Source organism: Symphodus melops (genome assembly GCF_947650265.1).
Source record: "Symphodus melops genome assembly, chromosome: 2".
Lineage (NCBI taxonomy): Eukaryota > Metazoa > Chordata > Actinopteri > Labriformes > Labridae > Symphodus > Symphodus melops.
In genome coordinates this window covers 13,988,754-14,012,070 of record NC_136692.1, presented here as the reverse complement: position 1 = coordinate 14,012,070, position 23,317 = coordinate 13,988,754, and the positions used below count along the sequence as shown (strand labels likewise).

Here is a 23,317-nt window from a genome sequence, read left to right as displayed (position 1 = left end):
TGAAGTGTCATTTTATAGACTCATTAATTGGATACATATTGCTACAGTAATTGAAGTTGAGTTTGCCTGCAGTGTGTAGCCTCATAGTGGAGCAATCATGGCGTACTGTCGTTCCGCCTCTATCTAAAGTAGAAACAGATGCATTATGGGGAAAAGATGACTGCAATGTGTAATGTTGGAAACAACAGGGGGGATCAGAAATGTGTGTTTCCATGTTTGTATATTGCTTATTTCCTATTTTCCCTTTGTTCTACACAAACTTTTTGTTCCCACGCCATGAATTTGTACAAATGGGACTTGACACTGGAAATTGAACACACTGATGCATGCACTTCTACTTTTAGTTTACTTAAGTACTGGGACATTCTCCATCACTTTTTCTACTTGTCTATACCAGGCTAGTTTTGTGTGCCTTCCAGAAATAATTGGGATGTGACAGAAACATGAAGCTGTCACTGTAGTTAATGGTATATTCCTTAGGCAGACTGAAATGTATACAGAACATTGAAAAATTAAAACTATGTATCTGGTTAAAACAGAAAAGAGAGGTGGAAGGGGGGAAAGTGTATAGATCTCCTTATTATTCCAAGCTCCTTGTTGTCACGATCACCTCTAGTCAAATGGCCATAATATAGGAATGTGATTAATATCCTCACTTCTACTACCTTTTTTGATGTTTTGTGCTGCCACCTGTGCAGTTTAATAGCAGATCCATCTTTGTCAGCTCATTAGTGTATGCAGAGCAATGCAATCATGCATTTCCGTTACGCTCTGGAGTTAAATCCAAAAAGAAAGTGGAGATGTCAGTTATGGTTTAGTGTTTGTAAGACATTTGTCAACCTAATTAAGCTTTAAACACATTCAGAAAGTTAATTTTTTTTCTCAAAATTCTGTTGAAATCAAAAGTAAAATACATTACAACTATATTACTCTCAGCAGTTTCCTTCTCTGTCTCTTATATTAGAAAAAGGAATATGCATATTCTCCACCACAAACAATTTTGACTTATTTTATGCCCTTGTGTCGCTGAGTTTAAGAGGAGATGTTTCATGGATGACTAAGACTGCAGTAACAGATGACCTGTGGACATGTGTGCTCTGATAGAAGGATGCATTAACCTGTTCAGGGACTCCCATTGACTTCTTAGCGTGTAGTTTCTCTTCTTCATACTTTTGTTTGGTTTCCTCAGTGCCTGTCACATATCACATTTTTCACTCAAGTTACATGCAAATACATATTTTCAGGATTTCAACGTATAAAATCAATGCTGTGCCAAAGCTGCTGTTTTTCAGCTTAAGGCCAACTCCCAGCCCCACTTTTTTTTCTGTGATTTCCATGGCCTAATTATAAATATTTCATACATGCAACCATACATTATATATGTTTGTCTGCAGATGCCAAAGTTGCCTGATTGGCTTTTGCTCCATCCATCTTAATGTACAGATGGTATGCCACATGCATGGCTGACATATTGCCATTTAAAATCAATTACATATCAGGGCTACAGACTACATGGTCAAGTAGTGTTCAACTGGCTGGTTTTATTTATTTATTTTTACTCCTACATGCTCCTGACAAGTGGACTTTTTTGTTCGTGAACACAATTTCAAGTGTAACAGAAACTTAAGGGAAAGTGAAGTCAATTGGTTAGATTTATTTTGCAAAATCAGGAAAATGCTAAAGTTTTACCAACAATCATTTCTGAATGAAATTGCTAAAATTATCCATTCGTCACAGATGATTTTAAAAAGTGAACTTGCTCACAGTCACTTGCAACCTTAGATAAGATGTACTACATTTGGTTTTCATGAGTCCAGACATGTCTGGACAATTCTGATTTCTGGGTTCAGCTGTAGAACAAGGCTGCGTGATTATGACTGTGTTCAGAGGTACATTTAGGGATTTATGAATTCAGCCAGTAGATCATGACCGCAGCATGGAACATAGTTTTATTTACCAGACAGAAAGTGATCACAACAGGCTCAAGCCTGAAGCAGATGTGTCTCTGCTGGTAAAATGTTGGAGCAGAGGGTGGCCATCACTAAGAAGCAGACAAAAAAGCCGCATCAGCATGAACTGATGTGTATAGTTTAAGTGGTCTTCGTGGTTTAACTTAATCCTTCAATTAAGTTAAACCATGATGATGATCAATAGTGTCCCTCGCCCAGGGCTTTCAAACAGCAGCTGAGGATGTGTGGCAGCAGACGGAGGTTGCAGGCTGGTGACTCCACCAATCCCTGAACAGGTTGGATGGGTACATCGAACATCGTAGACAGCTTGGAGGTATCAGAACTGCAAATGATCTGTGTGTGATTGTGAAACAAGGAGTAATCTGACAGCCTACCTGCTTCAGAGAAAAATGGCATGCATGACCAGAATATTGATATATGCCATAAATCTTTGACCATTCTGTAATCATGGAAAATGTGGATATAATTACCAATAATCAATAAATGATTGTTTAAAATAGCCGTTTACACAAAGTTTGAGTAGTTCTTAATAAAATCCTTATTGAGCTTTGGTGGATGGCAGCTCAAATCATACAGCATCGGTTTTAAATGTATTTAAAAGAGCTGGAGTTCAAAGCTGGAGAAAATATTAAGCAGAGTTTATCGCAGTGGACGCTGGATTAAGATGGAAGCCAGCTCGTCACTTTTACCCATGCAGTGGAACAGTAATGAATGAATACTCATTAGGAAGAAACTCAGAAAATGCTGTTAACTCAACAGACCAAAGACAAATCTCCAACAGGGTCATAAAATCCAAGTCCCTGGACATTAAGAAATCATTCAACAAGAAAGCCTTTTTAACCAGGGATTTTGCATTAATAAGTGACTGGCGGAGTGTGCTTCTTTCTGCCAAGTATTTGAGAATTATTCGGCAGAGGTTTCCATGATCCGTGGCGGACCCCGGACTTTCCTAGTAAAGGAGCCTTTGCTTGCATGTTAAGCCTGCTCACAGATGCTTTCTGGAACAATGGGCAGGATCCACAGCTTTATGAAACCTACTTGTTGCTGTGTTGTAGCAGAAAAAGGGCATCCACTGCAATAGTGGCCACGATCATTCCCATAGGTAGATTGCAGGCCCTAATCCTCACAAGAACTGAAGCCTGCTTTTCCCGTCTTCTTGGGCATTTCCTACAGGGAATGGCATTATATGGACGACACAGGGAGTCGGTATAGCCATTATAAGTGGAGGAGGAGGGTTTAAAGTATGCTCTCGCAGATAAAGCTTTTTCAGCATTTCTTGAGCAGCTACGATATTGAGAAGCAATTGGTGTTCATAACAATACAGCAGAGACACAACAGCAAACAAAAAAACAGAGAAAAAAAGCTAGCAATGGCCTGAGCATGACTGACATGCACACTGCTGGAACCATTATTTTTTAAAACCTGCTGTACTTAATAGACCAATATTTGACTCCAATGTTTCCCAACACCAAGCTTTTATTTCTAAATTAAGCATCAAGGGAAGGCAGGCATTATGCCATCAGCAAAGTGCTTCAGAAAATTAGTTTGGATAGAAGCCAATTCCCACCACACCATCATGTTCAAGATGGTCATTGCCCACATGAGTTAAATTTACCATAAGATTAGTTCTGCTTCTTGCTAACAGTGTCTTCTGTCCTCTCCTCTCATACCTACTGTGTATACTCTCCGGACTTCAAAGCCTGCTAAATATTCCAGTACAGGATTACATGAATCACGATTACTCTTGCACAAACAGTGAACACATGAAATTATGAATGCAGAATCGTGCTGAAGTGTGAAATTACCCCAAAGTTATCAACTGAATATGTAAAAGAGGGTTAATTTATTTTCCCATAAAAAATGCAATAGTTAAAAATATTATATCTTATATCTGAAGCTGAGAGCTAGAAGCCAGAGTCAAAGATTTGCAGAGTGGTGAGGTTCAGAAAACAAATGCACTGTATGCAAAAAAAAAAAAACATGATCACCTTGAGGGAGGGGGGGGGACAAAGCAGTAATTCAAATCCCTTTGCTGAAGTTGTCCTTTACATGAGCTTAAATGTGCCGTGTGTTTGTCTGTTGTTTTTTTCATAAACAATCAAATGTCTCTCTCACCATGAACATTTGCTGTGGACAAGGAATATTTTGTAATACGTGATTACAATCAAGACTTTGTCAGTTTTATCCCAGATGAACTTGTTTGCTTTTGGAGATCATAAAGAGACATTCATTTTAATATCTGTCTGATAACCAGTTCATATTCTTCCACGAGCTTTAAACATAATAAATGTAAATACTGTCTTTGAGTCAACTTAAGGCATAAAACTTATTTTAGCCTAAATATACTTTAATATGTTTAAGTGTCTTCAAATTACATTATTTTTTAATTGTCTTTGATTCCATGTTCCTATCTACTTTAATACTTTCTATTATTGATGTGATGTGTCCAGACACAACCTTATGTTATCACAACAAAAAATATCAGTGTATTTTCGCAACAGTCGCGTAACTAAGCTTGGTCGCCATTGCATCTTTGTTCACTTCATATTGATTCTCGGATGGAATTATATTGGTATTGGTGTCCCAGTCTGAATTTCTATTGCCTTTTTGGCATTACAGAAACTTAGTTTAGCGTCGAAAAACAACTGGAGCTCCACAACAGTTTCAGAAAACAAAACCGAAAAGATCTCAGATGCAAAAAAATACAATAACAACAGCTTTATCCTGCTCTATGTTTATTGAGGTGTGCATTTTATTGTGAAATGAGACTTTTGGTTTTGAGATATGGTCCAATACCACTAACACCAAGGATGTTTACATCTTATAACACAAGTACAAAAATACTTAGCATGCCCAGTGGCAGTAACAGAGAGCAGACTTAATATGAGGATAATTGAGATGTTTTGTCAGAGCTTCTAATAAAATGTTTGTTATGAAAAAGAATGAATGATTAAAGGATGGTAAATTGCAATAAGGAATATATTTACGATTTAGTGTCTAGTCAGAAGACTGAGCTCAGGGGAGATCACTGAGTCTGAACCTGCCTCAGGTAGGAGCTTACTCTCTTGAATACACAATGGCTCACTACCAATAGTGCTGATGTACACCATCACCCAAACAACATGTCTGCCTCCATTAAGAGAGTTCTGTCAGCCAGTCAGGATGCATAATAAGCCTGTCACTGGGGTGTGTGTTTTGTTTCTAAAAATTTAACAAGAAGAAGAAAGAGACGAATTGGGATGCAGACTAACATTGATACCGCTTCAAAGAACAAAGCTTACAAGACAACAGGAACGCTAATGCAGAGGGCTCAGGTACAAAAGCAGAGGTTTATCCTACTATACATTTTAAATACATTTCTCAGTGAAACAGGTGACATTTCAATGGTTATCTTACTAGAAATATTACATGCATTTCAAATACCTGAAGAGGATTCCCAAAGTAAACAGACCACGGTAACAAAAAAAATTATTGTACAAGGTTTATTGTTACTGCAACTTCAACACTACGAGGACATGGAGGCTGTATGTTGAGCCTTAGATAGCTTATTTCTAAGTGTGAAGATTTTAATTTGAGACAAATATAGTTCATGTTCATCCCTTACTAGTCTTTTACCATGAGATGAATTATCCACATAGGTGTTCTTCTCTCAACAAACAAACAGACTCAGTTACACTACCCAGTAAAACATTACATTAAGCTTTTCCATAATAAAATTATGTTCTCTCAAATTATTTTCATGTGATCTATGGGGGCTGCAAGCTGATCAGCCAATACATTTCAGTCTATCTTTTTCCTCTAATATACTCACAGCAGCTGCTTGGGAAGAGGAGTAAGCATCGGCAGGCCAACATAATGGTGATGACTGAATGACTTTTAAAAAAGTGGGAACCAGGTTTTTTTTTTCATATATGTTGCCATGAAGTCAGCAACTCTCTTACAGGTAAAATATTTAGGGTTATACAGCAGTTTGGTGTTGTACTAAAAGGAGTGAACATGATAGTGACGAATAGCTGAACATGTTCAATAGACAAAAAGTCTAAGTGGGTTCAAGTCTTCAATGTTTCCCTAAAGAGCATCATAGTTAAGGTTCAAATTAAAGCTGCATGGTCACGATCAGAGGTAAAATGTGCACTATACAAAGTACCACAGCATAAATTCTCATGTACTGCTTTGGTCTCTGGAAAGCCTCTAAACTGGACTTACTTGATTGTATTTTATTTTTCAGACTGTCACACGATACAGCCAGAGCATGCTCAGCACAGACCGTTATGATTCTTAATAGTTCTATTTTTGGTCTGAATGCAGCCTAAGGGAGACAGAGTGCACGACCAGAGGGAAGAGACAGAAACAAGGAGCTGTCATCAGTTTTCTGAACAGCTAGGTGCTGTTGGGATTAATAACTCTCTGATGGGGTCATCAGTGCAACTGATGAGCACAGAGACAATATCAATGAAGCCAGACCAGGATTATCCTTTTTCAAGATCTCTTTTCTATTTTAGTATGCTGGCTACAGTTCAAAGGAAAAAGGGCTTTTTTGTTGGATGGCACTGACAGCTTCTTTATTCTGCAGGTCTCAGTGCCTCAGGTAAAATCTATTCCCCCTTTAGCTTTTAAGACCATATAGATGAAATATGGCAGCAGTTATGAAGGCTGACAGGCCTGTCATTTCCTCTTTTCACTCCAAACCAATCATGACCTGCTTTGAAGAACAAAAAGAACCAAATGTGAGTGGCATAGTGACCTTTCTCAGTAATTTACTCCTGTTTATTTGATAAGCCCTATGTTATTTATAGTTTGTTGTTATTTACTTGTTACAGTACAACCACTTTGTATTTACCGTTTTGATTGCAAGAGGGAAGTACTGAACCTGAAGTGGATTCATTTATGATCTAAGTTTAAAAACCAAATACAGAAAATAACTTGACATTATTCTGACTTGTTTAGTGTTATTTATTGCGATAATTATCTTCATCGTTTTGTATATAGATAAATTCCTCTACCACATCTACTAAGAAAATAAACAGCATCAGCATCAGTCACAGCATCCGATCCTGTGTCTAAATGTGCACTCCACATATGATGTTCTATGAACCAGCAGCAGTTACATCTTAGTTTTTCAATGAATATGAATAAAATCTTATACCATTTCAGGGAAATTGTCTAGGGTTTTAGCGTGTATATTTTATAATTAGGAAATAAAGTCACAAATGTGTATCATTTAGAAACAGCATTGTGAGGATATTGGATTCTCCACACAGGTGTGAACATGGTTTTGTCCACAGCATTTATCATAAGAAAACAGATATGGGTGCAGAGGTCTCAGCTTATCGCTTCACATTGTGTGAGTCAGTGATGAGCTCCTGCAGTGACATTGTGCAAGACACTGAACAAACACATGCACACAGTACATTAACAATTACCAGTTTGATCTACGAGCATGCAGGCTTTATAATGACCTAAGTGTATGTTTTTCCCACTGTGTACTAAACAAGAATCAATGATGCAAGGCTGGTGAGTAAATCTCTGCATCTAATCAATAGTAAGGCCAAACAGTCTGGGAAATAACAGTCTTCTACATTTTCTTGTACTTTAAAATCCAGTTACATTTCCTTGCAAAACCATTCTTGGACTTTGAAATTTTACAGTGCATGTTTGAGGGTTCTCAGACTCTTATTTTAAGATCATTCAATACTTTTAAAAGTAACTTTGAAAAGTACACTTCTGCTGGCCTATATGAACCTTAACATGTTGTACATCATGTGTTCATCCTTTTTATGTTGTGAAGCATGTGGGATAAATAGTGAAAGAAACAATGACAGTATGATTGTTATATTTTAGATCACTACATCTGCAAAACCCATAACTTTTGCAGTTATAGTGGAAAATATTTAAGTATAGCCAAACAAACATTAAAGTAATTGAATCCCTGTTATAGGGGACTTTTTCTTGTAAAGCCAATGTCAATATTATAAAATCCCTGCCACAGGAAATCTTTGTTTTATACCTGGATAACAGGAAGCAGCTATTTCTGTAGCCCATTTGTCTCCTTTATCAACAGGGCACTGTTGTAGTTCTATGACCAAGGCAATCTCACAAGATTTTCATTTGTTTTCGGTGCCAAGTCATAAAATCTTCTTGTTTCTGCTTCACTGCATTTGACTATTGGAAATCGTTGATGGAGGCGACACAGACCACAGTACTTACAGAGCCTCGGCTATCTCACGCTACACTGAGTTCTCCAACCAGGTAATAGGAAATCTTTGTAAAGAAATCTTTGTCATTCAAAATAACCCTGGATCTGAGATTCATATGCACTCATATACAAAAAATTGACAAGAGCATGGTTTCTATTTCAGTTGTTTGGGAGAATAAGAAAATGTTAGTCTACTTTCAGAATAATACATTCAGTGCACTTCAGGTACAGATTAATTTTGGATAGTGTGAGGGACTGCACATGTGTTTGTGAATAGAAGAAAAAAAGTCATCCCTGCTGATATAAAGTATAAATCAATCTGCGGCTTTCACAGGCTGGCCATGGCAATCGTTTCATTCTCCATGTCTCCAACCAAAAAGTCGTATTACACATCAGTACACTAATTGATAGTGTTTTTATATATTTTTTTTTTTATAAGAAAAATGATCAAAACTACTAAAAACATAGTTGTGGAGTCAGTTGTGTATGGTGTGGATAAGTGGAAATGTGCTGTATGTGTGTTGTTCTGTAAGATCTGTCCAGCTATACATAATCACAAACAAATGAATAAGCATTACAATTATTACAACAACTATTTGTACAGAGCTTTTCAAGGTTTTACAAAGTGATCTGACATGTGCAGAAGAAAACAGTCAAAACAGGAAATCATCATAACGCAACACATACAGTATATGAGACACCTTACCAATAACAAAACCCAGACAATAAAACAACCCAAACAAAAACCTGACCAACAGCACAATTCAAGCAATAATAACTCATACAACACAGAATCCCAGCAACTTAGGTTGAGACCAAGGGGACTGAGGATAGAGGAGCAATTAAAAGAGAAAAAATAAGAAGTGAGGGCATTGAGAAGAGATAAAACAATAAAATGTGTCTAGATTAGAGGCTAGAAATCATTCGGCTCTCCAAGCCCAGAGGCCAATATAAAGATAGTTCAATCAGGAGAGACATGAGAATGAACAATTATTTATTAACAATGAAATGTGCGATTATTGAATGAAAGTCTTTTGGGGGCTAGATTCCATCGTGACGACTTCATGTACTCTGGGGTAGTGAGGCTGACGCAGGACAGGATGCCCCCGTGGAGTCTAGTCACTGGTGGTGGTGAAGAGGAGTGGAGGCTGTGGAATGAGTCTCAGCCTGGACCTGGACTCTGCTGAGCTGGATGGAGGTGCTCGGGCGGAGGAGTGTTGCAGCGTTTGCACTGGAACAACAGAATGACTGTGGGAGAAAGAGACTGTTTTAACCGTTTGACAGCTGGAGGTTGATTAAAGGTCGTGGCAGAGTCTGGTTGGTTAAATCTGGGATGATACCCGCCCATGATCAGCTGATCACCAGAAAGAGAGATACAGGTAGGTGAAGATAGATAGATAGATAGATAGATAGATAGATAGATAGATAGATAGATAGATAGATAGATAGATAGATAGATAGATAGATAGATAGATAGATAGATAGATAGATAGATAGATAGATAGATAGATAGATAGATAGATAGATAGATAGATAGATAGATAGATAGATAGATAGATAGATAGATAGATAGATAGTTTATTGATCCCGAGGGAAATTCAGGGAATTGAATGAATGAAATGAATGAAGGAAAGAAAACCAGACTCCCTGTCTGAACTTTCGCTGCACTCCATTTCAACATAACCAGGTTATCTTTTAATTGTCTGGCTTCACTAACCAAATGAGCAACCACACAAAGCTACTTATCATTTAGTCAAGCCACAGATTCTATAAATGCGTTCACATAGAGGGGTGATATTTGCAGCCTATGACCGATCCCTAACATGAAAGCTCTGCCATCAGCAGTTTGTCACATTTGTAAAAAATATTAGAAAAACATAAGGATGTGAAGCTCATAATCCAGACTGTCACCACAGGTGTCAGAAAAAAATAAATAAAAAAATCACCATCTGAGCAAATAAAACAATTAAAACGTGTTTCACTTTCCATTATGTCATAGACGTGACTTTAATTACTCCATTCTTTCATTTAAATTAATTCATTGCTGAGATAGTCTTGTGTTACATTTAACAATTTATAGACATAGGCTAATATTTCATTTCCAGCCCTTATATATACAGAATGGGATAGAGCTGATAAGAGGAGAAATTAAAACATAATTCAAAACAATAAATACGCTTCATTTTATAAGCTAGTACAATTACAAAGCTTCGGTGCTTTTATGAGTCTATATGTGGTGGCATGATATCAGTAGCACAACGATCAGGGTCTCTCTCTCTCCTCCACTCTCACATCAGCTCACAGAGCTCTGCAATCAAGTGAACTCAACTGAGTGGTCAATAGACGGTGTTTTAGGTTACACGAGTTGATCTCTTACCCTGAATATAACTTACTCAAGAGCAGGTAAGGTTTTCAGCTAACATTATTGCTCAAACCCAGTGAGGAGATAACCGCCTTAGTAGTGCTGAAAACAAAGAGTTAGCTGAAGTAAATATCTGAAAATCCTGCTTCATAGTCTCATCCACTTGAATGCACTGCTGACAAATCTGTAGTCATGGAAATGGAGAGCAAGCACTTGTACAAAGCAGTGTACAAAGTAGAGAGGCTGTCACACCCTGTTGCAAAAATGCTACTGAAGAGGACGCTGAAATCTTAAACAACGCTCCGATTTGACCTCTCACAAACAGAATGTGTTTTGACAAGATAATCACAAAACTCTGTGCAGAGCGGCGCTTTAGTAAAACACTGTGGGATTGTACAAAACAGTGACTGAACATTATTAAAATCCATAACTTCGCTACTCAATCACCTATCAGTTGGAGGATTGCTTAACAACAAACTATGTCTCGATACTAATTTTCAACAAGAACATCGGGATTCCTTTTTTGAAAACTAGCATGAGAAAAGTATTTGTAATACTGTAAAGTCAATACTGATAAAATAACTTAATTTTCTCTACACATTAGCCTACCAAGTCAAATAATAAAGAAATCTGACAAGAAATCTGAATCTACACATTAGGCCTGTCCAACCCATTCTTCTGTGTACATAAACAATGAGCATGTTAGAGACATTCATTTTCCCACTTATGCTTGCCATTAATAAAAATGAATGGTGGTTTGTTGTATGTATACTTTATAACAATTGTAGAGCAAGTCAGAATTCATTTACTAAAACTAATTGTGAAAAGAAACTGCACCTTGTTGATAAGACTAAATGGAAACACATGCTGGCTTGACTTTAAATCAAGAAGCATTTCTTAATGACCCCATGAACTTTCCTGAAGCCCCACTGAGGTTGACATTTGGATTTGTGTTAAATAAAACAACAAAAGGATGGCTTTTCTTAAATGTTTTTCACTTCTTGGATTTGTGACCAAATACTGTACCTACAGCAAACGATCACCAACATCATCAGTACAATCCTGTCATGTCTGTTTAGTGCTGATTTGCAATTCTTAGCATGCTAATATGCTAATAGATTATGGAACAAAGAAAACATTTCCTGCTAAACAGCAGCTTATTTTTAGTATTAACATACTACAGCGAGCATGCTTTAATCTCTTAGCAATGAAGATTTGTTCTAAATACAGGATCTTTGCTTGTCATAGTAAAGATTTAGCTATAAGAGACGAACTTACCTTATGTGTTTGATAAATGTCAAATTAATTTAGTTACTTTCCACAACAGATTTTGACTTACACTCCAGCTGTGTTACCAGCTGGAGTAACTAAAAGACTAAAATGCTCATTCCTGAACCTGTCGATCACAGAAGAACAGCAACCATGAGGTTGTGACCATAATAAATGGTAGGCTGTGGAAAAATTAAAGGGACTGCTGGAAGGTGAAGTTGAGGACAGATGGGTCACCTGTACACTAAAATACATGTATATTTTATCTGAAATAATTATAGCTTGAAATAGAATATTTCTTTTAGGATAACAAGATTTATTCAAATGTGCCAGCACACTAAAAGCAACAGAGCAAGGTATTGTAACAGCTGACTGCAAAGCTTTCCATCATTATAGACAATTATCATTGCATGTGCATAATCATTGCCCATTTTTCTGAAATGAAAAAGTGATCTCCAATTATGGTTTCACACTTTTGTTCCTGCTTTCTTTGTGTCACAGTCAGTAATGTGTCACAGGTAGAAAATAGGGAGGAGGACCCAAGTGCAGAAAACAAAGAGATTCATTTAAAGAAAAGGCAAAACTTACTCAAAAAACTAAATCCAAAAATGAGGAACAGAGAACATCCAAATAATCCAACAGCAGGGTTCAGGACACAAACAACAACAAACCCACAACACGAGGAAAAGAACACAGAGACTAAATAGACAGGGGTAATCAGACAAAGGTGAAACTAATAAGACAGGTGAGGACAATCAGGGTAATCAAGACAGGAGGGAAACAGAGGCAGGAAACAAGAACACTGAAGACCAGAACTAAGATCCCATTATTACAACAGGGAACACTAAAGACGGAACTAAGAAACATTAATGCGCAAGTAAAACTGGCAACAATTAAAGACGTCATAGAAGGACACGAGGAAACAAAGTAACACTGAAAAACACCAGGGAATAAATAAAACAGAACTCAAAACTCAGAAATATAACATACACAAAACCAAACCATGACACTTTGAATTTGCAAATATACAATTGATTGAGATACTATAATTAATCAGTTAGATCAATCAATAATTAGACCAATTTAAAAAATAAAAATATGTGACTTGTGTGTAATGTATCTATCTATAATCTATTTTTGGTGGAACAACAATCTCTAACACAGTAAGCCGATTAAACCTGACTTTTATAAACAATGGACAAATTAAGCTCTTTTACTTTTCAAAAAGTCAAGATTCTCAGTCTGCACCGTATTTATGTATGCTGAGTCTTCTTCACCTCACTGCTACTTTAATGAGCCTGCTGAGCAACCCCAGGTTTTTTAAAGTGCTCTATAAATTCAGTGGCTCACCTTTTTCCACTCCCACTCCATCAAGACTGCTGTTTGTTTTCTACAATCTAATGAAGTCGGTCCATGTCACAACAGCCTTTGTCTGCATGGTGCAAGAGCTACAGCAACATGTGGGCTAATTAAATCTGATACTATATCTGAACAACAGGTCCCTTTAAAAAAAAAAATTCTCCAAGACTGCAGGAGAGGTAAAACAAAAATCACAATGTGAAGTCTTAGAAGTTGTGCAAGTTGTGACCTAGAAAAACTCTTGGTTTCTGTTAAACATTTTAAATATGGCTGACCTTCTATATCACATGCCTGCAAATTGGGGGACTGGCAAACTTGCAAACTATTCCATATTTCTTAAAATGTATACGAGAAGTCAGCTTTTCTGTATCATTACCTGTGATGTCCATCAAATAGGCCGTATGACACATTCTAACATGTCAGAGTAGATAATAAACACATTTAAAGAACTGAATTCAGTGCTTCAGTCCAGATTCCTTGTAAATGATTTTATTGTTGAAACTGGGTGGATTAGGTGTTTTATACATTTTGTCATGTTGCATTTCATGAGTGTTTTTAAATAAATATTCAAACTATTACATACGAGTCAAAACTTCTGTCTTTTTTTGAAAAGACAGAGGACACCACAATTCTGTCTTTATTTTGCAGGTTTCACAAATGAAAATGAAAATCACGTTTAAAATGGGACAGATGGCATATGTGTGCAGAAAGGCTTTTGTTTTCAACATGTACATGGTAAACATGAGCAGAGGACAGGAGCAAGATAGAAGACTTTAGCTCTTATTGTCGATTAATTTAACCATTCACTGCTCTCAAGGAAACTTTAACAAAGTCTAACACTAACGCTGCATGAATATTTAATCATTTTAAGTAAAATAAATTTTACATTTTGTTAACAGCAGGCATATTCAAAGGCCAAAAATCCATTTCCCTAATCAACCTCATCCTGAAAGTGTTGTCTCTGGCTTTGCAAAAGTGGCCTCATCATCATCATGCTTATTAGTTCACAGTTTTGGTGCCTTAATTGTGCATTGTGCCCCTCTGGCTTTGCTCAGTAGTGTTAAATAACCCCTGTCTTGCGGCCAAAAAAAAGAAATAAGGAGATGTTAATGAGGGAGGAGGAAGAAAGATGTTATTGTTAGAACAAGTTTCTGACACTACGGCTATAGCGGAGATGACAAAATGTAAAGAAAGAAATACGTCATGAAGGAGAAGAGGACAGCGGAATCAACAGTGCAAAAAAACCCAGAGAGATTAAAGGATGTGGAGAATTAGATCTGAGAGAATCATATATGGGGCTCTGTGTCTGAAGAAAGGAAAGCAATTATAAGTTGAAGTGTTTCCTCATAAGTGTTGGGTAGGAGGGTGTATGCGTGTGCAAGTGTTCAGTACATGCATGTTAGTGCTTCTAGTGACCCTTCAAAAACACTACAAAAAACTCAGATCCATTCAAGCAACTCTATGTGTATGTGGAGTAGTCTGATTGTCATCACAGATGCATTTTGTCTGTAATATACTGTATATACCAGATAATGAGCATTGATATACAAACAACAAGAGACTGAAGAACAAGGGAACTTCCTACTAAAATACAGTAAATCAAGTAAGATGTTGACAAATTTGACAGTGTCAATGCTCCTTAGTGTTCAATGATATCCCAAAAAGAAGTATCATTTTCTTTTGACTGATTACCTCTTTTCAAACTCTTCAATAAAATGCTCTTTGTCTTCTAGTTTCAGGTATTGCACAAGATCAATGAAAACTGCTCGTCAAAAATGAATCAGTGATCTGTTTTTGTTTTATCCTTGTGGTGGAAAAGGTTGCCTAAAGGTTGCCTTAAGATCTCCCAAGGTGTTACACTGGGCAGATGTCTTATGCTTTGCTATCTGCCTTAATTAAAAAAAAAAAAAAAAAAAAAAACACCTTAATATTCTCATCAACTAAGAATTTTTCATCTTGCCATCTTGATTTACATTCAAGTTTAACTTGGCCTGTCAGCATCTTTACGCATGTTCAGTGCATTCAACTGCACCATGCAGCACAGCGTTCTTTGAGGTGTCAGCACTTGTGGCAATCTTCCTCTCATCTAATCGATTTTGTACTTGGCCCCCATCTCTGTATGTATGTTATTAATATTCTTAGTGTGTCTGCTTAAGTGCACTCCTCATACTCAGTATAAAGGTTTTGGCCCGGTGAGAAAAAAATAGATTTGTTTATTATGACAAAATTATCAAACAAGCCAAAATACCTTGTGTAATGTTTCAGAATTCAGGTTATGTTGTCAAAAATACCATTTCAAAATCGTCTTTTAATAATTACATACTTATTAAATACTCTGGGGTGTTTTAGACCACATGCCAATATATGTTTTTTTACTGCATTTTGCAAAACAACATGAGCGATGCATTACACGTTCCTGCAAATTGCTTCACTCTGTTTATCTCAGATGTGCAAATGCTTTATGGATAGAGGATGAAAAGCATTCAGAACCCTTTTATTAGGCTCATAGGAAAAGACAGAGCTGTTAATAGAAATTATACATTTATTTAAAAGTGAAGTCCACAGGTTACTTTTCACAGGTGAAAATAAAAACTTAAACTTCATAGAATAGACACAGATGTTCAACCTTGAGCAAAATTGAATGTAGAAAAATAGACCTCAACCTTTGCAAATGTAGATCCAGTTCCAGTTGGCTTAATTTTCTAATTCTCTAAAAAAATAAAAAAAATAAAAAAAAATGAACACATTAAAACAGCATGTCCAACTTGGGATAGATCTACAAATCAACTTCCGGATGGTGTGGTGTCCATTTTAAAGATTATGAGACAGACTGATTCAGCTTCTCTATAACTCATTTCATAAGAGAATGAGAGTGACTCATAACTTGATTCAGATCCGATTTAGATTTAATCAAGCTTCAGGGAACAACAGAAGATTAGATAAGCCATCCGAGAAGTATGCAGAAACTTCCTCTTTGTGTATTTTAGGCCACCCACTATTTGTTATATCTTTGTTAAATGGACCTTTTTTTTATCTTTGTATTGAAGCTGTCCTGGAGGCCCTTTGAAACTTTGTGCAAATCCACTGAAGCTTCAGTCAAAGTTACAGGTGACCAAATTTAAACTCTGCCTGTTACAGTATATATCAAATATATCCTCCTGGAAAAGCAAGAGAGGTTACATTTAAAACAAGTAAGAGATTAAAAAGAAAGCCAAAAATTAATGGGATTTAGATGTATCTCCGTTAAAATGATGATGATTAAAAATGTTTCTCTGTGAGATTATGGGCATGATGTCACAAAGGTCGTTGTTGTCCGCCACCACTTTCTTCCTCACAAGCCTGAGGCTAGATAAGAATTTGTTATCTTTGTGTTCATGCATCTGTGTAAGTGTGAGTGTGTGTGTGTGTGTGTGTGTGTGTGTGTGTGTGTGTGTGTGTGTGTGTGTGTGTGTGTGTACGCGTATGTGTGGGTGTTTGTATGTGTTTTATTTCTTTAACCTTTCGAGCCATTTCTGCTGCGTTTCACACCTTTGCTGCTGGTTTTTTTACGGTCAGTGTCTCTGTTCTGACCAAATCTCTCCTTGCTTCCATAAAATATCAACTGATTTACTTTTCCATTTTACAGGAGCCATACACTGTACAGACAATGCCATATTGGCAATAATCTTTTTTCAAAGTTCAGCTCACCTCAAATCACATTTTCTTTGACCTTTACTGGAAAAGACACATGCTGTTTCGGTTTAATTAGCTCGTTTCCCTGATTGGAAACATAACCGAGCCAATCAGAGCTTTGCAGGAGGTTCAAGGCTTGTTAAAAAAAAGGTCACAGGACCTGGTAAGAGGTCTTGACGACGATCCCATCGCCTTTAAAATTCTTCTTCTGTTCTAAAGAAACTGGTGGAAAGAGCTAGAATTACAAGCCTCCATGGATAATAATAACACTAACGATCAGGTGACTGATGGTGCCATAAACGTTTTTGTTGTTTCAAACTCATCGTAAATGAAGGTGATTTCTGGTGCTGCAGATGCACACCTAAAAACAATGCCATGTGCATGCAAAAGGTATAGAACAAGAAGGCAGCTCGAGAGTTAACATGGATCAAGGCCAAGATACTGGGATACTGTAATTAAAAACTAAAACCATGGTTAAAAACAATTAAGGAGATCAAAAAAGGTTGCTTTTGTTTTTTGTTGAGGTTTCGGGTGAATTTATTTTTTGGGGCGTTACCTTTATTTCATATCAGATATTACAGACCTCACAATCTAAAGAAAAGCATTCACTGTATGCTGTCAGTTTGATGATTTGCATCATGAAGAGGCTATCTCATATTCCTTGAAGTTTTGATGGACTGAACGCATGAACTGCTGTTTCTGTATGTTTCTGTCACAGACTGCAGACACTGATGGTGACATTATCCAGCACAGACGTGTCAGACACGCTTGGCAAAGGCTTTATCTGTGTGATACAGCACGTGCCTACATTACAGTTCATCGCAATGAGAATTGACCTTTTTGTGAAAATCAAAAACAACCTAAAGCAACAGCAAAGAAGAAAGACAAATATTGTAAGAATGTAGACACACTTTAATGCTGTTTAATCCAGCTGTGTTATAGTTTCAAGCTGAAATGAGATGAAGCTGTGACAAGACACTGAATCACTTGTGATATGCTTTGCATATGGTAGTGAGCTGCTGCTTCACTTCCCTTTTTACTGATAAATGCCTTTTTAGCCTGGGGCTAGATAACACTCCAGCTCTTCCCCTGCAGGGTTTACTCCACCACCGCTGCCTACATCCACCTTCAAAACCTGATCTGATGGTTGCAAACACCTGCCCTGGATTCCCTATGCTTTCCTGGACACAAAGAGAAAACAACACAGAGACAGAAAGAGAGAGTAGACCAGGTCAGTTTAGCCTTAAGTCAAACAGTGGCTTTTGGAGGGGATTAACTCATACTGCCAACTACACTCTGTGAATCAGGAGCGGTGGTGTGTGTGTGTGTGTGTGTGTGTGTGTGTGTGTGTGTGTGTGTGTGTGTGTGTGTGTGTGTGACAAAGAAGAGAAAAAAGTCACTCCTGCTGATATAAAGTATGAGTTAATCTGAAGCTTTCACAGGTTGGTCATGGCGATGGTTTCATCCTCCCTGTCTCCTACCAAAGAGTCTGTGTGTGATGTTTTGCTCCGATGCTGCAGGGTGTAACATGAAGCGTCTCTTCCCATAGTAATGATGTCTCTCTTATCGTTTGACAGTCCATATATTCTGTCCCCTGAATAACTCCTTAAAGGCCTAATGTCTATTTCCACACACTCCATTCTTAAAGGTAATGATCCTGCGTTGTCGTTCACGGAGTGTCTTCTCATGGGCAGGAATTGTGTTTTCTGCATGGAGTTCTGAAGAGTGTGCAGCTGGCAGGGGAACAAGGAGCTGTCACACACACTGGGACTGGAGCGACACCAGTCTGAGATACTGTGGTCGGAGCCTGCTTGGCTGTCTGAACTGTCTCCGACCCTCTGCCCTAGTCCCTGGCCTCGGGCCAGGTTCAACAGCCTGGGGACAGTTACAATGGACGCAGACGCTGCCACAGCTGCAGCAATATGGTGGCGCTCAGCATAAGTCACTCTTGAGTCTGAAATCCGTGTGACCGGAGACGTCACTGCAACCGAACTTGAGAATGAGGCGGAGCCGAAGAGAGCCGCAACTTTCTGGTAGTATCTCGTCCGTATCACCTTAGCTGAGCGGTACAGATCCCCTATGAAACAGTAACAGATGGGGTTAAGGCTGGAGTTTGTCAGACCAAGCCACTGGGCAAACGGCCGAGTCTGCAGGAGCCAAGATGGTTGACTTTGATCGTAGTCAATCCAAAGGTCAGCCAAGTAGAGGGGCAGCCATGAGACTGCAAACAGCAGCACCAGACACACGACCATCTTAGCAATCTTCTGTCGCGTTTTGAGGCGGGACAAATGCAGAGCTTGGCTGCGAGGATCCAGATCCGCAAAAGTAGATTTCTTTCCTCCCCAAAGCCGCCTGCCAGTTAGGAAACCTATGGTGAGGTTAAACGCCACAGGCAGGCAGTAGAGCATCACAAACAGCAGCACATTATATCTGTGGAAGAAAAGTGAAAGACAACACATTAAGATGCTCCCTTCTGGAACTAAATGTATAATTTTAAGCTGGAACATTAAGGTTTTAAATCATAAGTGGAACCAATTCCCTGCATACTCTGCTACTTATAAGTTTTGCATGAAGGATATTTCTATTACATCATCCTCCTCAGTGTTCAGTTATGCATTGCAGCCTGAGAATTGTTGAACTTTTGGGTTCTTTTCAGACCCGTTCAAGTTGTTTTGTTTCCATCACAGAGACACAAGGCTCAGTATGACGAGGTCATCATGAGCAGCCCCATCAGAACTCCCAAAGAAAATCAGATTTGACAGTTTCCCTCTATAATCAACACTTTTTCTCACACTTTGCAGCACACAATCACAGACAATAAAAGCATAATGAAATACCAGCCAAAAAGATAAAAGTAACTACAGACAATAAACAATAGAAGTGATAAGGAACACAACACCTGCAAGGCACAACAATAGAACAAAAGTCCATCACTAAACCTGCGTTTGAAGAACATAATGCTGCTGAATTTGAAATCCAACCATCTAATGCACAGAATTCAAAACCTTGCAGGTTTTAATTGGAAGGGGATCCAAAAGCCCCAGACACGTACAAAAAAATAGCATGGGTGCATGAAAACTTGTGCATTGTCTCACATTGTCTCACATTGTCTCATGTTACTTCATGTTGCTCATTAACAAACTACTAAGCCAACAGATAACACAGCCTGCACTTAAGTATGTACACGTCATCTGATGCATACGAACGTCACATAGCGTATATATTGTGCAACTAAAAGTTGCAACTAGCACAGTGACTTCTAACTTTGTCTTGCTCTTCCTATATCAGCCTGTGGGCTCTTCACTTCATGGGAAAAATAACCCCTAAATTGTGGGCTGAACTGAGCTGACTAATGATTCCATTTTACATGCACAGACCAATGCCTATTGGAAATCAGAAATGCACTAAAAGTACTCCTTCACTGTTAGGAGTCTACTCACATATCTGTTAGCAGATATTGTCTGGCTGATATACCCCATTAAAGATGCATCAGATTTGATGAAACAGTAAGAAAAACCTTTTCTCAAATTATCTTAACTACATTGTATATTGTTGTCATATGTGAGTGCTACACTATAAAACCATGAGGCACTTTCTTAAAGTGGGCAATAATTGAAACCCTATGTTTCAATGCGAGGATAGCATCTTTTGGAGAAGATGACCTACGAAAGAGCCACCCTTCATAGGTTGCATACACGGTTGAAATGAGATGATCTGGTCCCCCTATTCCTAAGCACCAATGCCCTTGGCGCCTATCGACCTCCACTGCTGAGACACAACTAACTGATGTTAATACTTTGATTATCATGACACTTCATTGAAAAATTTAAATTCCTAAAGAGCAGACCAATGTTTTTCATCTTCATGAGTGAGCTAACAAACTTCAAGAAAATACTTGTCCTTTATTCTGTTGGACTACTTACCCCTGTTTGAGGCGGTGCTGCGGCCACTCCTCCTGACACACCAAGATGGCAAATGTCCCAAAGCTGATCTCCCGACGTCGATTCATAACTGTGATGGGAGCACATATAATAAAAGATACAATCCAGACCACAGCCACGGTTGCCAAGATTCGATGGCGGGTAAACATGGAGCGAGCTCTTAATGGTGATCGAACACTGTAGTAGCGATTCACGCTGATCACCGTCAGGGTTAAAACACTGGCTGAGACCGAAACAGCCTGTGTGAACGGCACAGCTCGACACAGAAGGTCCCCGTACACCCAAGAGGTGTAGATCTGGTTTCCGAGTGTAATGGGCATGCACACACACACCACAGCCAGGTCACACAATGCGAGGTTCACAAGGAGATTTCGTGTTGCACTGACACCTGCTAGCCGTCGGCTGCGCCTGTTGGTGAGGACGCGCAGGGACATTAAATTCCCAACAAATCCCAAAAAAAAAGAAAGACAGTACATGATGGTCAGAGCGATGGTACTGGGCTCGTGAAGAGTCCAGAGAAGCATTTTCTCCAGGTTGGCTAAGTCATTGGGAGAAAAGCTGGATAGGGGGAAAGGTAAGGATGAAGCGGAGGGTTGGTAAACAAAAGTGGATATTTGCTGAAATGATAGGGTTGAGGTGGAGAATAAAGGGGAGGAGATAAGGGAGGAGTAAGGGATTAAGGAGGAGGGCAGCAGAGAGGGCAGAGGTTGATGGATGGAGGTAGTTGGTGAGTTGAAAGTGGAGGACTGCATGACACTGCTGTTGAGGTTGTTTGAGTTGTTGAAGTTTTCCTGAGAGCTGTCGTACTGCAGTAAGGAAGAGAAGCTGGGCTGAACTGGGCTCCAGCTCGACTGCTGGTCCTGGGACAGATCCATACTGCACTCCCAGCTTGGGCAAAACCAGGAGGAGAGGGAAGAGACGTATCAAAAACGTAATGCTCCTTGGAAAAGCTTTACATCCCTCATTCAGGGTCAAAAAGGTAGGTCACTGTATATGTAATCCAGGAAGTTTTTCCCTCTTAAGCCAGTTTGGATCATGATTTGAAGTTTTACAAAATATCAAAAATGTTAGAGAGCAAAAGATCTGCGTGAAATAGTCCTAAAACATCCTTAGTCCTCAATAAAACGTGCAGAATCAAAGCAGGTAAAACATCACATCCTCTTGTGGAATTGTGTAAAAATGTGTGTAAGCAAGTCATGGTCTCCCATCTTTTACTAGATCTTATGAATCAGCTGGAGTCCTCGTGCTGTTCATCACTGGTCCCAGTGGAGCCTTCTTAAAATGCATGTACATTTTGTCTTCCAGAGTCTGAACCTGATAACCCTCCACCAGGTGTTAATAGACTTTCTCACCTTCAAGGAAGGTGAACATCACACAGATCTTCTTTCTCCTTGCTCTCACTTGCGCTTCCCCTCACACCTTTAGACTTTAATAGGGCTCCAATCAAATCTGTTTGGATTGGAACACTGCAGATATCAGAGGCTGTATCCATCTGCAGCAGACAAATCAAAAATCATTTTTGGAAAAGAAACAAAACACTGAAAAGCGTAAAACATCTTCTTCTGTTTTGTTTTGTTTTTTTAGATCAAAGCATATCCCACTTATGGGAACCAAGTCAATAACCAAGTCAAGAACCAAGTCAATAAATATTAGTTATTATTTAGTGTTTTTTAAAGAATAAAGACAGGGCAAAGACGAATGTAGCTTTATAGAAATTATTCATATAGGCCTATAATGTGCATATATGTCACTCTGGATTTAGTATTAGACATGTTTTTATATTTAAAGGTCTGCCATCATTAGTAAACATTTAAACAGAAAACTGTGAAAGCCAAAACACAGAAAACAACAAAAATGTCTTAAGCCTAAAGGACAAAAACAATTATCTGTTAAAAAAAAAATGGCCTAATGACAATGATCCTACCTTCAAATAAAAGTCAAATGGCCACGTTTCAGTCATTGTTTGCTGACCATGTACAGATCCTTTTAGATGCTGAAAGCCTGAAGATGCTGAGGAGGCAATCAGGTGCAGACTGAGGAGCCGCGCTTAAAAAAAAGACAAGATAAGAACAAAACGGACGGAAGGAGACAGTCTTAAAGTTACTCCGGAATCGCTTGATAATCCGTCTAAGAGTGTTGTTAAAGCTGAGGAGGAATTGTTGTTGACAGAGCTCTTTGTGTTTTCGTCGGTTTTAATTAGATATTAAAGGGACTCTTCAGTCTGCGCTCGTGCCGGCGGAAGCACCGATCCCGCGTGCGCCACTGCAGGACTGAATATTGGAAGAGCCGATGAATAAAGTAAGGGAGGGAGCAAGTGCTACTGCAAACACACACACACACACACACACACACACACAAGCGCGCGCGTGCGCACATACACGCGGTGCTCATCCTCACTGCACCGATGACATCTCTGAACGCAATCAATCAAAAAGTGCTCCTCGTTCCTGTGCTGTAGGGTTATTCCTTGGGGCTAAATTACAACCCGAAACATGTGTTTTGTTCCCTCTTGAAAATAGGATGATTAAACCCGTGCTGCTCTTGTTGA

General features: G+C 38.6%; 1 protein-coding gene across 1 annotated transcript; it reads right to left on the bottom strand.

Moving 5' to 3' along the window:
* Positions 1-16,424: 16,424 nt before the first annotated feature.
* On the bottom strand, positions 16,425-23,021 carry LOC306820578 (neuropeptide Y receptor type 2-like). The gene is made up of 3 exons (XM_079338458.1): positions 22,694-23,021; positions 20,752-22,261; positions 16,425-19,258 (listed from the first exon to the last, which is right to left on the bottom strand). Exons 2-3 carry the CDS (start codon positions 21,642-21,644, stop codon positions 18,265-18,267), a joined length of 1,887 nt encoding a protein of 628 aa, XP_079194584.1. The 5' UTR covers positions 21,645-22,261; positions 22,694-23,021; the 3' UTR covers positions 16,425-18,264.
* Between the last annotated feature and the right edge of the window lie 296 nt (positions 23,022-23,317).